The sequence below is a fragment of the Protopterus annectens genome, chromosome 9.part0 (assembly GCF_019279795.1).
Source record: "Protopterus annectens isolate FY-2018-M chromosome 9.part0, PAN1.0, whole genome shotgun sequence".
Classification (NCBI taxonomy): Eukaryota; Metazoa; Chordata; order Ceratodontiformes; family Protopteridae; genus Protopterus; species Protopterus annectens.
Window position 1 is genome coordinate 1575214702 of NC_056743.1, and position 22347 is coordinate 1575237048.

Here is a 22347-nt window from a genome sequence, read left to right on the forward strand (position 1 = left end):
CCAGATTTTTGCCTCATATTTTTGGTGTTTTCCTCATAAAAGTTGTGGTTTTCTGGCAAATCATTGAGGACTAAAGTAACCAAATAAAACTAAATAATGACATACATTTAAGTTTCAGTCTTCAAATCCTTCAGAAAATACATAATAATTCAAAACATGTTATATTAACAACTTTCTGAGTTTATAGGAGCAGTATTTGGAATCTGTCCCTAGATTTGGGCCTCTGTCCCCCCATTATTTCTGTGTTTGTCCCGATTTCTTGCACTGAGAGGATGAGAGGTATGGTTCAGGTGCCTATGCAACACAACATCCATTCTAAATGAGACAACACAAAAGTTGTGTGTGCATTTTACAAGAATGGAAATGGGTGGAGGAGGCATCGTATTTTATTTCTACAAAAAGGCTTAATAAAGGTATGTTACAGCACAGAATGCCCACCTCAGAGTTTCTGAAAGTCAAAGTGTTTTAGTGAGTGTTTCCAACACTTATTAGTGGCTGTCTACAAACCAAAATACACTTCGTTAGTACAGTTATTAAATGAGCTACTTTAACTATCAAAGGGTTTTGTAAAGACAGGCTGTTTATGCAATTCTGTTTTGATAACGGTGAGTCCAAAAACTGCTCATAGCCTGCAAGGATCTGATCAGTGCTCCTTTACTCATTTCATTATCAGAAGACAAATCCATAGCTGTTATAACCATCACCGATATTCTACTGCAAGGATAATTTCTTTCTACCTTTTCCAGTGGAACTGAAATCTGACTTCTAATCCATTTTTCTCAGTTATGTTCCTGTAAGCTTCATAGAAATGTAATGCGTTTTCTACACATCTAAGAATACATTTCTTTTTTTTTAGCTTATATTTTTGTACATCCATTGCAGGAGTTGTAGCAGAGTAACATTTCTATGGTCATTATCTTGTTCATTGTGTAGTTTTACTTTAACTAGTAATAACAGTCTGTTCATACTCAGTGGTGGACTTTCCTGCTGTTGAAGTGAACAGGTCACACTGACTATGATGTCACTGTAGTAAAGCCACACTGTAGTACAAAATTTAAAATAATATTGCTTTATTTATTTAATAGAGCACAACTATTCATGTCAGTACTTGTTTACAGTCTAGCAACAGTTAGCTATGTTGTTGTTGTTGTTGTATCTTTCGGCTTTTCCCGGTTAGGGGTTGCCACAGCGGAACTCCGGTCTGCTAATGATTGGCAGTAGATTTTTACATACAGAGTTGCCAGCCCTGATGTACAACCTTCAACGAAGGTATGCCCATTCACGCATGTCTCCACACAGAAGACGCTTTAGCTGAGAATCGAACAGGACAATGTCTTACTGTGAGGCGTCGCTACCGCAGCACCACCACCGCAGTTAGCTATATTCCTTGGAAATGAAAAATCATAAGTGCTGATGATCGGGAACATATGTGTTTGAATTGCAGTTTATTTTAAAATATATCCAAACTCAAACAATCATGTTGTGCAGTTTTCATATGTTTATATGTTCATAGGTAAGAACTAGGCTAGTTGCACTTGCAGGCCACTTTAAGCCTAGATGATTTCCCTTCAGTGGTGAGAATCAAACCCTGTACCTTGTGTCTGTGAGGGGGGTAGGTAGCATTCGTATACAATATGCAAGTTTTCTTGATATTGCTGGTACTCCCAAAATAATGTTTAGTTTAAAAGGGAACATTTGATGGAACATTTAGGTACTTGACAAAATTAGCAAATAAATGAAAATACCATAAACTAAATAGAATGGACTGTATAAACCCACAGTACAATTTCATCAAAGAATTTCTGCTAGTTGGGGTGAGCTGACTTTTTTAAGTAATTAAAATGAATTCTTAATCAAAAGATGCTAAAATCTGGAAATTAATTTAAAATTTTTACAGCACCATAGTATTGCCTCATTAACTGCTCTGTCAAAACCAGATATGGCCATGTTTTTTTTTTCTTACAAACTTCAGTTTCCAAGGAGCCCCATTTGTGCCCACCTTCTATATATCAAGAGCTTGAATAATCTTTTAACTCATAAATGACTCTGTAATATCATAATATAATGATGCACACGGATTCTATTTATCTGTTATCAGAAATTCATAATATATAATCCAATCATTCACTGCTGGAATTCACTGGCAAACATTTTATGTATATTATGCCAGATTAGCACTATGAAGGGTTTAGTTGAGTGTTTTCCTTTCTTTACTAGGTGAAAACAGCATTCCCAAATTAAAAACGAGACACTAGATAAAAGGGCCACTTTACTGAGATAGTTTGAGGTAGCCTAAGCCAAAATCTACTCTAAAAAGGCACAGTTAATCAACATTAGGCATCATTTCTGAATTTAATAAGCTATTAGTAGAATACAATGACATCTTACAAACATGCTGGCTTTAGGGTTAAGGCATTAGGCGTAATGATGTTGTACTTGATGAAAGCCACATGGCTGAATCCTTTACAAAATTTTTTTGGTAATTGAAAAGTGTCTGAGTGAATGAAATGAATTACCTACCACCACCCCAACTCTGTGGAACTAGCAACTAGATAAAACTTTTTCTGATGTACATTGAGGGAAGTACAGTACTTAAAATTCCTACATCATAGCATTCAGAAGTTCATAGGTAAGCAATAGACTAGTGGCACCGAGGACCAGTTTAAGTCTAGCCACTTTCCCTGTTGTACTCAAATTAATCTATCCCATTCAATTAGAGATTGGCCTTACCCACTTGATGGTCAATTATTTCTAATAAAAATAGCTGTGATCATACCATAGATAATTTGTAGGTATCTATGTATTGAATAAAGCATTTTGGAGCTGACTTTGTCCATTACTAGTACAGTGGGCAGTTCTAGTGTAAATTTTCTGCTTCCCATCCATAGATCCAAGTTGCATTTGAATATGGACAGGGATGAACTTTGTTTTATGTAGATGGGGAGTCTGTTCCAGAGCACCGGTATCTTCTGTGAGATATACCTGTCCCTTCAAACCATTCTGTTGAGGTTGTAGAATTGGTTTATGCCCTTAGACCGAGTACTTCTGATGCCATTTGACTTGCTGATGTACATAAATACATCAGTTTTGGGTAGGAAGATGCCTTGTATGCCAGACAAAGGTCATCTCTTAGCAGTCTGTAGGATACTAATAATCATCTTACTTAACACAAGTTACTCCACCTGTGAAAGCTGCAAATATTTAACTAATATGGAGGAGTCCCACTCACCAAAAAACATGCACACTAAGCATCACACTCTCTCACATTCACCATATCCTCTACCACAGTCTCAACAAAAGTACATTAAAATTTCATACAATGAAGCCATCAGAAAATCTCTACCAAAGCCTCATAGAGCTAGTATGAACAGACCTAAATAGAAATTCTCCCAACTAATCTCCCTGCACAGCTACAACATTAAGTCATCAAAAGTAACATTGCCCCTGATCTTGTACTCCTGAACACTTGATGAACAGAAAATGTCTGTGATTACTGAAGCACTTGTTAGGCTTATTGATTTTCCACTCCAAAGGCTGGACAAGGATAGAGTTATAGTCAGTCATCCTTTAGGTGCCAGGATATCTGATATTAAAAGGGGTCTAAAGACCATTATCAAGGCAAATAGGACTATGCCACACTCCTGGTCCATGCAGGACTAAATGACTAGTGATACATAACCCAGAATGACATGCAGTCAGAACTATCCATGCATGTGAGCAATGCAGGTAAGACTCTGGTCCTGACTGGAATCCTTTCTCTACCAAGAATGATGTCCAGGTATAAAGAAAAGATAATCAGCTTCAAATAGTGGCTGCATACCTGTATCACCATAGATCAACATTTCAAACTGCTTCACAACTGACGGCCTGTACATCCTGTTCAAAGGTTGCTGCATACTGGATAATGCTGTTTTTGCCCTCAAAGTGCCTTTTTATGTAGAGTCCAGCAAATCGGCATTCCATCATAGAAAATTCATCAAATTCCAGTTTGGATTATATTAATGTGGCTTTTTTCACTGACAGAAAAAATAACTGATATGAAGGTTCTCCTACATCTGGAACATATCCATGATTGTATAACTGCTGAAACTTGGTTTAAATGTAATGAAAGCACCCCCTCCATTCCTGGACCTTGAACCTACCATAGATTCAGATCTGATGGTAACCGTGGTGGTGTCTCCATATATCTCAAGGATCATATCACCTCCAGATGGATTCTTAGAGATCCTCAAGCAGAATTCATAGAGCTTCAGACTGATATATAAGACAAACTAGCTGCTGGACACTCTTCATGTCACCAAATGATCATGCTGGATTCCTGAAAGTATTTGTAGAACTTATTGTTAATTAGACATGCCCATTTTAAGATGATTTAACTGCCCCACAATTAACTGAACCCCCAGTACCTCCAATGTAGAGTATGCCCAGATGTTCTTGACTTTAATTAACAAAACTTCACTGGAAAAGATAGTTAATAAACCAAAAAGAGGGCATAATATTAAAGAACTGGTCCTCATGATAATAGCCTCTATGTGTACTATTCTCCCAGTGGCTCCTTCTCCAATTAAGTCAGACCATAAACTTGTGATATTTGCCTTCAGTTTTTCCAAAGCCCCTGAAACCAACATCTCAGAATTTAAGGACTTTGGGTGGGTAAACCTCATACAATCTTATCATACAATCTCAAACTTCCTCTATGACAACACCAACTCAGATGGTGACATAGAAGTCAGTTTCAAAAAGAAGCTATATGCCTAGTTAGACAAATACACAAAATTACTAATCCCAACCAGAACAAAATACAATTTGAAATTAAAAATAACACCATGGTGATCCATCAAGATTAAAACAAAATCCTCTGCAGCAAGAGTAAGTAAGCTAAATGCTTTACATATATATCTTAATGTGATAAGATGGATAGGAAAGACAGAGCCTGCAACATTTTTTGTGAAAGGTCCCCCATTTCAAGGTATCCATTTGATTTCATAAGTGGTCTGTACTGGAACCCCTCCTTTTCAGCATTTATTTCTCTGATCTCCTAACTGAGAGCCAGGACCTCTGGTTAACTAAGTCGGCAGATGACTGAAAATTGGGCATTATTTTCAAGACCCCCCCCCCCCCGTCACCTGTACCCTTCAGAAAGAACTTACCCTAGTTAATACCGGTTGTTCTGAGAATGGGCTCACATTAAATGCAAAAAAGAGTGTAGTATCATTTCATTTGAAATACAACCCCTACCCTCAATATAGAGTATAGATAATACTCCATTAGTAAGCAAAAGTGTAGTCATGACCTGTGTATCTAGGTTAACAATTCTCTCTCCTTCTGTAATCGTACTTTAGTGAGAAAATCCTTCAGCTTAGCACAACTAATAGCCAAAATTATATCATCCAGATCATAAGATGTCTTTACTCCTTAATGTTCAGCACCGATTGCACTAATTGTAGTAAACAATATTGTGCTTTGGGATGAACCCCACTCTACATATCAAAGAACTACAGTAGCCCCAGAGGGTTTACTATCAAAATATGGAATATCAAAACAAATTTCCACTTTTTGATAAAATTCATTATCCGGATTTGGTAATACAGAATTACCAAAAATCTCAGAAATGGTAACCACAGAATTGACATTTTAACACCAGACGATCCAATGTCGAAATTCTTTGTTACCAGTGATGTTTTTGCAGGGGGGCAAGCCCACCCGCATCCCCATACCCCCTGCATATTTCAACTTCAAGACTGCACTACAGTAAGGAAAAGGGTAAATTTCCCGATCCTCACTGTAGTTTGATCTGTTATCAAAACGTCTATCCCATATTAGCGAATGCATACAACCATTTGCTAATGAGGATTCCAACATTTCCAGATCAGCATTATGGAAACTGAAAAATATGCATTCGACCATCCCAGTTTTGCTTAAGTGCCATTCCACATTTTGATAGTAAATTGCAATAGAGGTTACTAACCAAGATGATTTTAGGCCTAAAGAACCTTAGCTACTGACAGAGAGGATAGAAGCTTTATCCCCTTAATGCAGTATCTTATGGAATCTACTATTCACTTATAAATTATTAGAGATCCTGTTGTCCTTGACATCATACACAAGTCAACAGCTTAGCAAATACCAGAATCAAGGGCTTAAATTTTTGCCAGCAGACAAACAGAATGTAACGGAGAGATAAATTCATCACCCAGCACCTGCAGATTAAGTAGTGCAATACATTACTATGCATCAAATAGAAGCTGGATGATTGGATGGATACCCTCACTTTTAATTTAAGGCACATGACTCAGCCCTTCTTAAAAGCGAGTACAAACTAACCAGACTTGTGGCACAGCAGGATAAAGCCCTGACTGTGCCAGAGAAGGCCCGTATTTGACTTGCAATGAAAGAAACAGAAGGCAGCTGATGCTCAGATGCAGGGAGGTATAAAAAAAAGATAAGGTACAATCCAGGGAAAGGTATTGGAAAGCTGTTAATGGTCACAAGACTGAATTATCTTAAACGTCCCATGAATCCTATGAATGAGATTCCAGAGACTAATAAAATGAGCAACTTTGCTTCTACAAAAGTTCAGACAACTTCAGACTCTTCGAAAGAAGAAAATAAATTTTCAGATTTTTGTATCGAAATACCTGCATCAGTATGAAGGAAAAAAAAAAAAAAAAAAAAAAAAATATATATATATATATATATATATATATATATATATATATGAAAAAATAATGAAGGAAGGAAATCAAGGTTGAAAGAAATTTTATATATATATATATATGTATAGTTATTGCATTTGTTAATCGGGAAAGTCCACTGGGCCTGAAAAGAGCCCATTTTCAGTGGAGGCCCGGGGAGAAAAGCTCAGCAAAGATACATACAATTAGAGTAAAATCACTTAGGTAGAAAAACAAGATTGTACAGTACAGTTACATTGCATGAGACTGGTAAATAGAAGCAATGGTGTATGAAAAAATACAATCACTGACATATAAAAATAATATGGAACAATTATAGTGCATGACTTTGTGTAATAGAAGCAACAGTGCTGGAGTAAAGAAAACAATAAAATTCATTGACGTGCAAATAAAGAGAGACATAATTTCTGAGAAGATGTTTATGAATGCTATTTACATTGAGGCATAGGGTGAGTTCAAGTGCACAAGAAAGTAATACACTCCAGGTGTGTAGCTGTGAAGAGATTAAGCATAGAGTGAAAAATAGAGGGGGAATATAAGGGTGGGTGGGTAGGATAGGCCCGATGAAAGTGACAGGGAGAAGGATGGAAAAGATGAGATAGTTATAGGTATAGCACCTGGAGGTTAAGTCAGGAGTTGTGGTTGTGTGTTTGGGAACAGTGGCATAGCCATTTAGAAGAGAGATATGGTTTAAGGGAGTTGTTGAAGGAGGTTAGGTTGCTGATTGCTCTCAGTAATGGGTGAGATTATTCCATGCCTTAGATACATAGTAGGAATACAACATTTGGCTGGCTGACAGCTTTGGTTTCTCAATGGATAGTAGAATTTTGTTTTTGGATCTCAGGTGCCAGTTTGGATGATACATGGACAACATAGAAGAGAGGGAAGGGCAGGTTTCTGGGTGGTAGATGAGTTTATGGGCTGTAGTTAGTTGTAGGAATGTGAGATAGTGTTGGGATTCTAGCCAATTAAGTTGATGCAGCGCTGAACAATGATGGGTGAGATATTTTGCATTTGTAGCAAATTTGGCGACTTTGTTATAACAAGAGTCTAGTTTTGTTTGTAAGGAGGACTGTAGTTTTGTGAGTATAGTAGCCCCATAGAGAAGTGTTGGAAGTAGGAAGGAAGAGGTCAGAGCCTTTAAGGCAGACAGACTGAGAAAATAGCTGTGCCTGTACAGTGCACCCAGTTTTTGATGTATTTTTTTTTATGTTACTGCAAATGTGCAGGTCGAATGTTAACTTGTCATCAATGATGACTACTTGTAATTTGGTGTTGGGGACAACTTCAATAATGGTTTTATTTTGGCTGTGAATGGAGAATGGTGATTTGTCAACAGAGCTGGATTTAGTGGATGTAAATATTAACAGTTTTGTTTTATTGGGGTTGAGAGCAAGATGGTTCATGGGACCTCCAGGTTTCTATGGAAGTAAATGCTTCTTGGGTGAGATGCTGTAAAGTGGAGGCAGATTTAGCATTGCAGATGATAGCAGAGTCATCTGCATATTGGATGACTGTGCTATGGATGAGAGAGAAATGAAAGTTATTGACAAATATGCTGAATAGTAAGGGTCCCAGTATAGATCCTTGGGGGACATCTGTGTTTGTGGTTATGAAAGGGGAGGAAACATGTCGCCATTTAGTAGACTGCTGCCTGTTGTTGACATAGTTAGTAAACCCCTGTATACTAGGGGGAGATAGGCTGAGATTAGTGAGTTTATTAAGCAAGAGGGAGTGTGATATGGTGTCAAATGCCTTTGAAAGATCTAGGAATAATGCTGACACTAAGTGTCCAGCATCTCGAGCTCTGTTTACTGTGTCAAGGAATGAAATGAGGGCTGTGTTAATACTATGTCCTGGCCTAAAGCCATGTTGAGTGGGGGAAAGTATTTGGTGTTGTATCAGGTGACAGAGGAGCTGGGTATGGATACATTTCTCTAGAATTTTTAAGATCGAGGAGAGAATGGCAATACGATAGAAATGTGAGATGTCAGAGTTATTGTCGCCTTTGTGAAGTGGTAGAATAAATGCTTTTTTTCCAGAGATGAGGTATGCATGATTCCTGAATGGATTTATTTAGTAGGATGCTGATAGGATATGCAATGGAGGAGGCTGAGAGTTGTAAGTATTCAGCTGGTAGGTTATCAGGGGCATTGGTACAGGGCTTGAGTTTGTGAAGAAGTCTTTTGATAGTGGAGGTGGGAATGGATGTAAGTGTGAAAGAAGGTAGGAGATCTGTAGGGGAGTGCAAAGGTGGAGTTCCTAGTGAGTCAGCATTAGTAGGATGGAAGGTGGTAGTAAGTTTTTTATGGTGTCCATGAAGTAATTGTTAAAGAGGGAGGCTATTTCAGATGGATTTTTGTCTGGGTTTGGGCATGGATTGTTGTTGGATCCAGGGTGGAGTAGGGAGTTGAATGCACTCCAACTTTCTTTGGGTTTAGTTTATGTTGGTCTTCAATGGTGTGGAAGCATTCTTTTTGTCTTTGATAACTAGGCATTTGGCCTGGTTGTGGAGTTGTTTGTATAGATTGAGGTTAGAAAGTGTTTTGTTTTTTTTTTTGTCAGGCTTTCCAAGCTTTTTCCCTAGTGGACATAACCTGCTTTATGGACTTTTTAAGCCAAATTGCATGTTTGGACTTAATCCTTTTTAACCGGAGTGGGGCAAGACTATTTAGAATCCTGTGAAATCTAGAATTAAAGAATTCTACTGCTTTAAGTGGGAGAAATTTTAGTGGGCTCCAGTTGGTTTTGTGCAGAATGTCATTGAAGGTATTTGGGGAAAAATGGGATAGGTCTCTGCCGTATTTATACTGGTGGGAATTTAATAAGGACATGGGCTTCCATATAATGACTACTGGGGAGTGATCACTAATACTATTTGGGAGAGTCCCTGAGGTGGTAATTTTTTCTAGGTTGGAGACCAAGATCCAATCCAAGATTGAGCCTTTGTCTACCTTAGTATTGGGTCTAGTGATATCAGAGATTAACTATGTGTAGATGTGAAGGTTAATAGCATTAGAAGGGTTTTTAGTGGATATATCTAGCCAATTGATATTGACATCACCTAAAATGATAGTTTCATTTGTTATACTGCTTGTTGTCCAAGCAAGAATGTCTTCAGGAATGGAAGTAATGTTGCCTGGGGGAATGTAGAGGACTATTATAGAAAGGGTTTTCAGTTTTTAAGTTTTAGGAAGGTTACCAATAGCTCTGCTGTGGAGAAGTGGGGAATAGGTTTGGAGTATGGGATTACCGTAAATGAGCTAGGGAACAGTAAGGTGATTCCTCCCACCTTTTTTATGTAATCTATCCTTTCTAAGGCAGGAGTAGTTTGCAGGTAAAAATTCAGAGTCTTTAATGGAGGGTTTTAGCCAGGTTTCAGTGATAGCAGTAAAGTCTGGTTTATGTTGATTTAGCCATGCATGCACCAGAGGGGTTTTGTTTCTAATGCTTTGGAGGTTAATAGTTGAGAAGTTTAGGGATTTTGTGGAGTTGGAGGAATTGTGAGAGAGAGGGTAAGGACCAGGGCTGGGATGTATGTCACCACAGAGGTTCACTGTGAGCAGGGATATAGGTAGGAATAGTTTTTCATTTTTGCAGCTGGAAGTACTTGAAGTTATGCTTGATAGGATGGTTGTGGTTTGTGGAGAGGATGATTTGCTTCTTTAGTAATATTTAGTAATAATAAGTTTGTACTATAAAGAGAGGATCAGATGGCAGAGTAGCTGGGGAGGTTGTGTGAGTGGATTGATGTGGTAGGGGAGGGTGTGGGAGGTGTGTAGTGTGTTTGAAATGATGATAATTTGTGGAAGAGAGAGAGGGAGATAGTAAGAATGAGAAGAAAACTGTTCAGTGTAAAAGACATGGCTGAGTAAAGGTGGGAAGATGGTAATACTAGAGAGTTGTGAGAGAGGTAAGGTAGGGTATAGGGAGAAGAGAAACAAGGTCAAGAGTACTGTAGGGGTGGGTAGTTGTAGGGGATGAGGGTGGGTTTAGAGGAGGGGTGTAGTATGGGGATGGAGGGAGGGAAGGTTTGGGAGTGAGAGGCGAGGTAGAAAAAAGGGTGTATGTATGGTGGGTAGAGATATATATGTAGAAAGAAAGAGAGAAAATGAGACGGAAGGGGCATAAATCAACCTATATTTACAGCCATGCAGATATTACCAGATGACTCTAGCACAAGATTTTTTTCTGACAAACTTACTAAACAAATGTGTTGCTGCATAATGAGGTGTACATGGGTTTTGGGAAGATATTCGATATTTATTTATTTGTTTGTTCTCCATATAAGCCCATTAGGTAAAAGTGCTTCTTAGGAGTGACCTGGGAGCAATGTTTGGCTCAATGACTTCTTTGTAGTCCCACAGTAGGAGAGACTGAGGGAACTGGACCAACATTTACACTAAAGAAAACTGGTCACTTCATTTAATAACTATGGTATGTCCCATAAACTAGGAAAATATTTAGAAAAAAAATCAGACAAAAAGGGCTGATACACTATTTCAGCATGGCAGTAAATGCTTGTAGGAATGGTATATGTGTATCTTTTCCTGCCTTCATTCTTGCTTTCTCGAAAAACAGCTGACCATTGATGTTAGCATAAGGAACAATTTTACTTAATATCTGTTTGCAGCTGCTATCAGGGTGATGGGAATGCTGCAGGTGTTTTGGTGGGAGTGTGGGTTTGTGTGGCTGGTGGTTTGTTTGGCTCAAGTAAGCCAGTTAAAACAGACCAAATCCTTGAACAGTTTCTCTGAAAAATCTTCTACAAGATTTGTAAACATCTGCTAATCTTTTCCAGAAACAATACTTCCTCTTTGACACTAAATCAGTGCATACATGCTTAGGTGACCCTCCGCCACCATCACAGCAATACGGATTCGCCTTTCAGTAGGCTACAGAGGAGGTTTCCTAGTGCACATTGTCTGTGGACCCTTTTCATTATGCCTATGATCCTTATGTTGCATCTCCTTCCCCTGCTCCCTGCACTACCTATCTTATGCATTAGCCATTGGGTTTACTTCTTCAGCTCTATCACTTTGTCACTCTGCAAATATATTCTTAATACTAGTAATTCATCATCTAAGTAACTGATGGTTTCTTTCACTTCTTCCTGGCCACTTTGTTGCTTTCCCGCCATTGCCTTTATTCCTTCATGATGTCCTGGCACCAATGTCAACTTGCTAAGAAAAGACACATCTATTCTTCCTATGTCGATATTTTAAATGTAGCAATTTATTCTGACACAAAAGTTTTTTTTTTCCACTGCAGTCTCTTGTAGGTTAAAAAGAGTATTTTATCTGAATTTTACTCCCCAGCACCATCCCTTTTCAGGTTACAACAGTCTGAATATTGATTTTGTGAGACTTGTTATTAAATTATAGAGCTTTTTTAACTTAAAGAAAGTATTACATCTGAAAACTACTGTGAAGTATTACAGATTAGTCACAAAACAGAACTTTGTTACAAAACAATGTGTGCTAAATGATTTAATGCTAATAATAAGAAAAATATGTGATACGTCTCAAGTACTTTTGATTCTTTATAAACAGTAATGTTACTAAAGGAAAGGCTCTAGTTCTTTGAGTAAGATTGAAAATAAATGGAAACAAGGTCTGTATTATGACAATCAGGTAAGTCTTATGCATTACAGATGGTGCAATGGTGCAGCAGTAGCTTTGTTGCCTCACAGCAAGAGGTTCTCCAGTTCGATTCTCAGTTGGAGTGCCTTCTGTGTGGCTTCTGCATGTCCTCTCTGCGTTCATGTGGGTTTTCTCTGGGTACTCTGGTTTACTCTCATGTTACAAAGACATGCATGTGGAGTGTTTCTCTGTGGGCCTCTGCTACAAGTTGGCTTCATTTTGAGTCAGACTTTCCTGGTTAACAAATGTTAAATAAATAACAATGTGCATTATGCATCCTGTCAGCCCTTCCCCTTTTGCTTTTTTGGTTCTGTTGCACAAGACTCTGGACACTGATCACTGGCATTCAAAAATGCTTAGAGAATTAAGTTGAATTTATATAAAAACAAATACAATTCTATTTCATTATTGGAATTTTAAGACAAGGAACCCCCTATTCCTATTGTCACTTCTAAGTTTATATCTCATCATTCTGACTACAGACTGACAGTGATCTGGCAAATACATCAATATAGGCAGATATACTGATACACCATCTTCCTGCAATTTGTTAAAATGTTCCATAGGAAAATGTCATAACTGTGACATGGCTACATAATGTAATGAACAAGACTACAGGGCAAAAAGTGGGGAGTGAGCCTGCTTAAGGAGTGAAAATGTACTAGGTCACACTGCCATAATGATTGGATCTGACACAATCACAAGCTGCTTCAAGGCAGATAAGGCAAAGGTGCTGGTGTAGTTTTGTCTTTAGACAGCAGAACATTGGTGATGTGAATTATGGTACTTTAGATGACAGGTACATATCCCTGTTTTTGGAAGTTCATAGAAAGAATTACAGCCTTCTATAGTTGGACTGAAACTGCAGCTTTATAATTTTTTTTCTGTGGCAGCCTCTGATAAATATTTTCTTTTTCCATACTAATTTGGATTTTTCTTTTTTATTTTCCTGTCAAACTCCTTTTACTCTCTTTTCATGTGATCAGTAATAAAACAATAACATTTTTATGACTGCTGTGGTAAAAACTATAAGATAAATATCTAGCATAGTTGCATTTCAACAATGCATTAACATTTTCCTTGACATCCTTCCATAAATGACAGTAACTACCACAAGACATAAAACCAATGAAAATGTTACAGGGAGCACTCAGAAGAACAGAGGATCCTTGCAACCCTTACTATAAGTCAGTGCCTTGCCTGTTAACCATGGTAAATATGAATGCTGGTGCAAGGCCAGTGTTGGTCTTCACGGAGACAAAGGAAACAGATGATAAAACCTCGGGATAGAAAAATCCAACAAAAGGTGGATAAATATCAAATGTTATGATTTGCTGCTACACTGACTCTCTACCAAAAAGTGTTTTTGCGTCTATATTATCTTGTTGAAAGATGACAATATCGAAGGGCATAAACATCGAAAATGCTGTACATCGGAACTGTTCTTGTGGGGGGCTGCGCCCCCCACCCCCCACTAATTATATATACCAACTCCGAGATCGCACAACAGTGAGGAAAGAGCAAATTTTCTCATCCCCACTGTACCATGATCCCGCAACAACACTTTTGACATTTACAACATTATTGCCATTTGATATTTTCAACATGCGATAAGGTGAAGTAGACCTGTATTTTCTGTTTTTGTTCTATGTAGGTTGACTTTAAATCCATTTAGTACTATACTAAGTCTTATTTAAACAATAGTCTACCAAGAATTGCTGTTTGATTTGTGTTTTTTTTAATTAATACTTTATTTAATCTGCATAGTCTGTACTGATGTCCATTTCACTTGTAAAGAAAATGTCATGTTGCTACAACTCGACTGCCAAGTAAAAAAAAAAATAATGTAGACATGGTCACTAATTAAACATATGTAGCTGAAGTCAGCCATCACTTCCTGGCTTTATAGCCAAGATCAAGAGTAGTAAATAGCCACATCAAGTAAATAACCTTTGGCGAGACACAAACACAGAAGGATGATGTGTAACAAGTGCATCTAGTAGTATTCTTTTTGTCATATGTGTGTGCGTGTGTGTGTGTGTGTGTGTGTGTGTGTGTGTGTGTGTGTGTGTGTGTGTGTGTGTCTGTGTGTGTGTGTGTGTGTGTGTGTGTGCGCGCGTGTGTGTGTGTGTATGTGCGTGTCTGCCTGTCTGTGTGATAAAAGCATCTGGCACTGTCCTTTTCTCATCTACAAGCTATATTTCGGCTGAAAGGTAAGACCCTAGTTTTAAATTTCATTAATTCTCTGTGTCCCAGCATAGGCAGATGATAAAGGCATGTACGCTTTCCAAGAAGGACTGCCATTAAAATAAAAATAAATAAATACAAAAAATGGGATACACAGTAATGCATACTTAGGACACACCTACACTGTTGTCAAGTGTTTAAAATAGATGTCCAAAGATAATAAGGAAGTTAACTGTCAGAATGATAGAATGAGAATGCTTGCTTTAGGCCATTGCTGGGTGACATTTTTAAGTCCATTAATGTATCCAACTTATGTCTCAGTTCTGAAGATTTATAGCTACTATTGCACATGAAATAGCTCTGCCTGTGGTTGCCTTCATGTAAAACCAGAATGGAATGGAATGCCCCTGGCACTACTGCAAAGATCAGCTTTAAAAATGACATGCTTCATGGGATGTAAATACAAAGAAAGATAAAAAATGAGCACGGTTCTCAAATATACAAACATAATACATTTACCTATGGTACTATCTAAAATTCTTGAAAACAGAATTCTAAAGTGTAAAAGCTTGAAAATGAAAAGGTGAGATATATATTTCCCACTATTTTTACTAGATTCAACAAACTAATGTTACCATATCACAATATACTGGATGCTGTAGGCATATTGCAGGGGTCTGTTCCCAAAGTTCTCTTTCATTTCCACTACACTATGAAGTATGCATATCATATTATGCCCTAACATTTGCCTGATTGATTCTGAAATTCTGCATTATGTGAAATTAGTTCTTGCAATCTCGGACTTCAACTTTTTGGGGAATATTACAGCTAATTTGTTAAATTATTTTCTCAAATCTGACTATTTTACTGTATATCGGGGGGGGCTGTTTATACATATTACAGCTGTATTCATCAACATAAAAACCTATTCTTAAAATAAACAATGACATTGTTTATGTCAGCATAATAGCACTAACAAATAGGATATTGTAAGCGATATTGTGATTACAATATTCATATGATATATCACCTACTGTGATGTGAAACTCCTGCCTTTTTAAGTTTCCTTACATTTGTACTATGCATTTGTTGAATTATTTTACAAAATTGAAGAAATAGGAAAATGTGCTCTGTTACATATTGCATTTTAAACCATATTTTGTTACCTGATATATCCAATTTCAGTATAAAATCTGAAGTTGTTTTGCTGAATTTGCCAAGTCCCCACCTGATACATTAGTGAGAAGGAAATGTGATGGCAGGTTTATTTGGCTGGCATTTTATTCCTAAAGACATTATAAGTAAAGCACAGGCTTGTAGTATTATATGACTTTCTCATCTGAAGCACCTCAGCTAGTTTACTGATATGTTTGCAGTACTTGTCATCATACCTCTCAAGTGTACCTCATTATGAGGAACGCACCTCATTTGGGGTCTTAAAAAGATCATGTTCCTCGAAGTTCTGCATTAAAAGGGTCTGTCACACATTTAGTGTTAGCAACGTTTTAGCTGATATCCATGGTAAATAGAAATAAATCATATTAATTTATTAAAAGATTTTTTATAAGTAAAACCACCATAATTTTAACCATCCTGTCCTTCTTAGTTGACGTTGTTAGTAAGCTGTAAGTTTCTGTTCCACATTTTGCCCAATTGTCCCACATTATGAGAGCTAGTGTTCCTCATTCTGAAGATGAAAGTTTGAGAGCTATACTTGTCATGGATGGTGCTATTCAGGATTTCATGAGTGTTCAACAACAGTCACTGCCTCATCATTTACTTACATATGTCTGATCTGTTAGAGTGCACCATGTGGCCCTGGCCACAATGCTGCTGGATGGATCAGGTACTAGAAATGATCATACAACTAGTGATTTACTGTTGCCTTATACTGGGGGTAGTATTTGTTACAAAAACATAATGGGAATGTAATGTTTTCAGACTGCAAACCTAAAGACCTGTGTTGGAGTTTCAATAGTTCCCATGTGAAATTGTATGATCCTAAGCAAACAGGATAACCTTCTTACTGCCGAATGCAATCAGAGAGAAATAATATCTGATCTCAATGAACTTGAAGTATTAACAAAATTAAAATAAATCAAAATAAGCAACTAACTAAATAAATAACCTAAATGGATAACACTGATTGTGGGAACAGATGTGTGCTGCTGAGCTGTTCTTCAATTAAGTTTTCCTAAATAAGAACATTTGCTATGGCTGGTGGGTATTGATATTAACTTGGCATCTTTAGTAGTACAAAAAGTTTTGATGGTGAACAGCTTTGTTTTGCTTCTTTCCCACTAGCCACCTTCTTCATCAGCATCATCAGCAGATATTTCAATTTGCCCCTTTCTCTTCTCTCTTATATTATCATATTCCCTGTTTTGGCCCTTACTTTGACCAAATTTGTGTACTACACCATGCTGCCTTCTGGTACTCCCAGTGCATAAATGAAGAAACAGTATGTAATTTATGATCCTCTACAAACAATAAAGCAGTATTATAGAATGTAACACCATACTAGCAGGTTACGCAGACACACACACACGCACACACTCGCACACGCACACACACACACGTGTCTTTTGCAGTGTCCTTTTCCTACATTTGGAAGAACAGTGATCTAGAGATCTAGTGATGAAGAGCTGTTGTAGGTGTTCCTGTTGGAGCTCTGTGAGAATAACAAAGATAAAACATGCTGGATGATTTTACTAATGCACATCAAAGACGACAACTTGCTTTGGTAAATGCAGGGAGCGATAGATGAAGAAAGAAATCCACTATAATGATACTATTGTAACATGATGAGTGGAGAAATGAAATGACCAGAAATATAAGAAATGTTTAATTTGGAAGATAACTGGGAACTACATCTGTGATTATTTATAACAGAAGTTCTGAAGGACAGTTTATATAGCCATCCCACTCCAACACCTTTCTTGGTGTTCTAATCTTTCTTTGTGAAAATGTTAAAAAGATTCTCTGTGTTGCCTTACTCGCTCTGTATTTTAAGTGCTCTTCCATCCACACCCACCACCCAGCTTCATTATTTGGCATACCCACTTTTACGAGTTTAGAGTAGAAAAAACTTACTGTAAGGAACACACTCATACTGGACCTCCAGATACTTATATGTTCCAGGGCATGGATCGGGGAATGCATCAGACCCAGCCACAACCACACACTGCGTCCGGTTATTGCACCTAAAAACGAAGACAAAAACAGTAACAATAATTACTCAATTAATATGCATTGGAATATCTGCAGGAATCTCTAAACATGTTTATTCTGATTAACTTACTTTCTTCCTCATTTAGTCATTCTGTTTACAGGCTCTTGCTATACAGATCATGACTAACCTAGTAGTGGATATCATTTAACCTGCACAGTCTACCTAGTTTGAATTCCTCATGTATTAGATGACTTCCTCACTTGCTAACAGACTGACAAGACTATTTCTCTCTTTGGTGTAGCACATGATATTATCATTTCACTTTGGAGCAATGCTCTCATGAACCAAAAGTATTATGGGAGTTATGAAAATTAAAACTCTTAGGATGCTAATCTCAGAGGCCAGCATTGCAAAATATGCCTGAAGGCATATGAAACTACTGGAAGCAGTACGTGATTACTTATATGAATATACCATTAACAAAAAAACAAAAAAAAAAAAGAATTGCGCATCTGACTGGTTTGTGTGGGATGTTTTGTAAAACATGCTTTAAAATCTTTCGTCTTCTATTCTCACACATAATAGTTATGATCTTCATCTTTAACTAAACAAATTATCTTATACTTGTTTGACAGTTTGTGCATTTCATTTTTGCATTGCTTCCCTCTCATTTTACTGACATTTATTATTTCTCACCAAACTCTCTCTCTTGCCCTTAAGTCATGCACATCACAACAAACTACCCCTGACGTTTTATTAATGGCGCTCTCTCTCTTTGAGCTATACACATCGTTTGATGTCTTTGTCATCCTTCTGGGAACCCTACTTCTTCTGCCAAACATTCACCACCTACATGCACATCTTTTACCACGTAAGTCACTCGCACCAAAGTTATGTAAAGAGACAAAATAACCTTTAGGTACCTTGATTTAATTGCCTGCAGTTTGCATGTCACTGTTTGTATGGCTTGCTATTTGCCTAAATAACGTTTTCTTTGAAATTTAATATACCATCTGCTGGCTGTCACAGGAACCTCATGTGCATCCAGAAACTTACATATTTTTCCACATATTGCGAGCTGCATATAAATCCAGTTTGCCTGGATTTTATATTCTATTTCTAGGCATTAAAAAAAGAAGCACGGTTACCTTCCTGCAATTAATTATAACATGTATACATAACACTACAACATAAATGTATAAATAACACTACAGCAATCACTTTAAGAAGAGTAGTTGGTAGCCTGTCTCAAGGCACTGACTCATCCACCATAAATAAATTACAGCATCATTGATTTATAACCCAACAGCACAAGGTTATAATACCTTTCATACCTTTAAACCAGCTACTGCACAGGAGGGAAGTAAAGGAGGAGGATTCTCAGTCTATCTTAAAAATAACACATCTAGACTCTTTAAAGTGTATGACCCACTGGAACTCATACATGTGCAACTCACAATAAACAAGGTCTCATATCATATCCTTGCAACCTAGAGATCCCCCTCCATGTCCCAGGAAACCCATATTACCTATCTCAATGTATTAGAGTCCTTCACCGTTCAACCCAATACGACCTTCATGGGGGAATCATCCCTCTGTAGAATGGGAATCCTACACCACTTCTAATGCACAACCCCAGGGATTCCTAAACTTATTTAATACCAACATACTGGAATAGTTGATCCATTCCCCAAACAGGGGTACAAACATTGACCTTGTACTCACAAACATGAGGAGCAATATTCCTCACCCAATGCAATGTCCTCGTTTGTCAGGGGTCTATATCACTTTGTCGAAGACTGAAAATATTGAAGCTGATATGGTCGGCACCATATCAGTGAAAGTGAAAGACCTCAAACGCTTTAACAGAAATCTCCGTAAGGCGATATTTCCGTTTACTGCAATGCAGTGCAATCCCGGAGTTGGTATATTTAAGTAGCGGGGGTGGTTGCAGGGGGGCTTGCCTCCATGCTTGCAATGTTTAGTTTTCATTTTTTTCTTTTTTGTTTTTTTTTTTATGTTCGAAGTTTCAAAATATCAATGATATGTTGTCGACCATATCAGATTCGATATTCTGAAATTTCAATGGTGTGATAGAAATGTTTTGTCAGATCTGACCATAAGGCAGTATTGCTTGAAATAAAAATTTAATCTGGGGACTCATCAAAATCAATAACCTTTAGGAACTATTCCAAAGTTAACCTCTCTCTACTAAGTGACACCTTTGGAAAATTCCAAGCACCATCAAACCCAATAAACACCATAGCATAAGCTGAGTTATTTACAAAATCTCTGTACAGCCATATAGATAGCCATATTAACCAAATTGTGCCCACTCATATTAAGGATACGATAAACTCAAAAAAACAAGCCACTCTGGTGGAATCACAATATCAGTTGGCTATACAACAGTCATAATAGATAATAATCTTAAATTTGGCCTCCATATACAAAGCAATATCAAGAAAACCCATAAAAATAGGCATACCATATATAAAAAAAAAAAAAAAAAAAACACACCCACAAAAATAACTCTAGCCAAAACCTATCTAAGGAGCACCAATTTTAACCAATTTACAATCCTCCATAAAAACAAACTTGAAAGCTGCTACAACAAAATTGTCAGGTTTGCTACTAATTCATCCTACTTTATCCATGACTGTAACTCTCTGCATTCCCTTGGTTGGTTGGAACTCTCCCTCCACCTCTCCTACATTCAGTTTATAACAATACACAAAATCATTCACAAACCATTAGCTTGCCCAGCTCTTACCCCTTTTAGTCAACATATATTTCCCTAAAAGAACTCTCAGATCAGAAGACAAACGAATGCTCACCATAAATAAAACAAATAAATTCCCTGTACAAAGGACTTACTCAGTACCAAACAACAGAACTCCTTACCTCTAACCACCAGAACTATTTCTAACCTACCTACCTTTAAATGCTCCCTAAGGGAATACCTTACAAAATCACAGACCTGCTTCTGTGCCAGTCCTGGCTGAAATTACTCACTATACTTCACTCACCCCCATCAACCTAAGTCACACTCCACAGCCCTTTTCAACCACCGAATTAACTCCTTTCGTTTGTTCTTCCCACTATCTTACTTTATCCACTTTATCTCCACACACTTTTCCTCTCCTCCCTACTCACCTAAACAACCTGAAGACATCCTACCCTGCATTCTTCTTATAATCTTTTCTCTCCATCCTTCTTCTTTTTATAACAATAATATGAACACCATCCCTCAAACTAAGATATCACTCGATTCGCCCTCACTCTCTCTAATCATTTAATCTCAAATATCTATTTTAAATATCTTATCAGAATTGTCTCAGGTCTCATTTATCACATACTAATCTGTGTAACAAATATGACTAATGAATTTTTCCTCACATATTTTCTCCAACTCGTGTTGTTGTTTTTCATTGCACTCTGCTATGAAACATATGTTCTCCAGCAAAGTACAACCACAAAGTTTTCTACAGCTATGCCTGTAAACTCAAGGGAAATACACAACAATGTGCAGAACTTATTGTAACTGGCATTATCCATGCTGACCTGGAAGCCATTAATAAATTTTTACCCAACTTCCCCCAAATAGTCCAAAGGAAATACCATGTACCACAATCCCCTCAAACATTACTAGGGAACAAGTCTTCAAAGCACCTTCCAAGGCCAAACACACTGCATCAATGGGTCCTGATAACATCTCAGGAAGTTTACTAAATAGCATGAAACACAACTTCTCTGGGCCACTTGAATCACTTTTCAACTGGAGCCTACAGGGTTTACCATGAAATGTGTGAATGACACAGCATAATCCATTCAAAATCCTGACTTCTAAAAACCACTTCCTGCAAATTAAGCAGGGCAGAATTTCAAAGTGCATTTAGCGGCAAAATTGCATTCATACTACTGACATTTAGTTTTGCAGTTCATTACTGCAAATTAAATGACATTACAATTTTGCAGGGGGGCAAGCTCCCCTGCACCCCCACACCCTCTGCAAATTATAATTTCCAACTCTGAGGTTGTACTACAGTGGGTAAAAGTGTAATTTCCTGGTCCACACTGTACCACGATCTGTAATCAAAACGTTAACCACATATGTGCGAATGCGCAGTGGCATTCGCTGCACAGAACACTTGCAGTATTGGAGGTTGCCAATACAGGGAGCAGCCAAATGATTTTTAACATTCACATTTTCGCCAGACCTGCATTCTACATTTTCATGGTAAACCAGCTTACAGTTATGTTTTGTGCCAAAATAATGGAAGATGACTACAGTCATTCCCTTGCACAAAACAGGTCCAACCACTGATCCTAATAACTACAGGTCCATAAATCTGACCGGCATCATATGTAAGACCATGGAAAGAATCATCATGGACATGATAAATGAAGATGCAGGTAACCTGCAAACACTAGACACATCACAGTTTGGCTTTGTTAAAGGAAAGTCATGCCTATTAAATCTGGTGAACGTCTTTGAAAGGATCACCAAATCAATGGATGAAGGCAAAACTGTGCACACAGCTTACCTTGACCTGGTGAATTACAGACAAACTCACTAAAATAGGTATAAACCCATTTATTATCTGCTGGATAGCCAACTGGCTTACTGATATTACCCAGGAGGTCAAAA

General features: G+C 37.6%; 1 protein-coding gene across 10 annotated transcripts in view; it reads right to left on the reverse strand.

Annotated features, from left to right (window-relative positions):
• Positions 1–22347, reverse strand: part of LOC122812189 (adhesion G protein-coupled receptor L1-like) — a 3245860-nt gene that overhangs the window by 1020333 nt on the left and 2203180 nt on the right. For all 10 annotated transcript variants that reach the window (XM_044084524.1, XM_044084517.1, XM_044084518.1 and 7 more), the window contains one exon: positions 17618–17727. In XM_044084524.1, coding sequence (XP_043940459.1) covers positions 17618–17727 — 110 coding nt within the window. The remainder of the gene's footprint in view (positions 1–17617; positions 17728–22347) is intronic.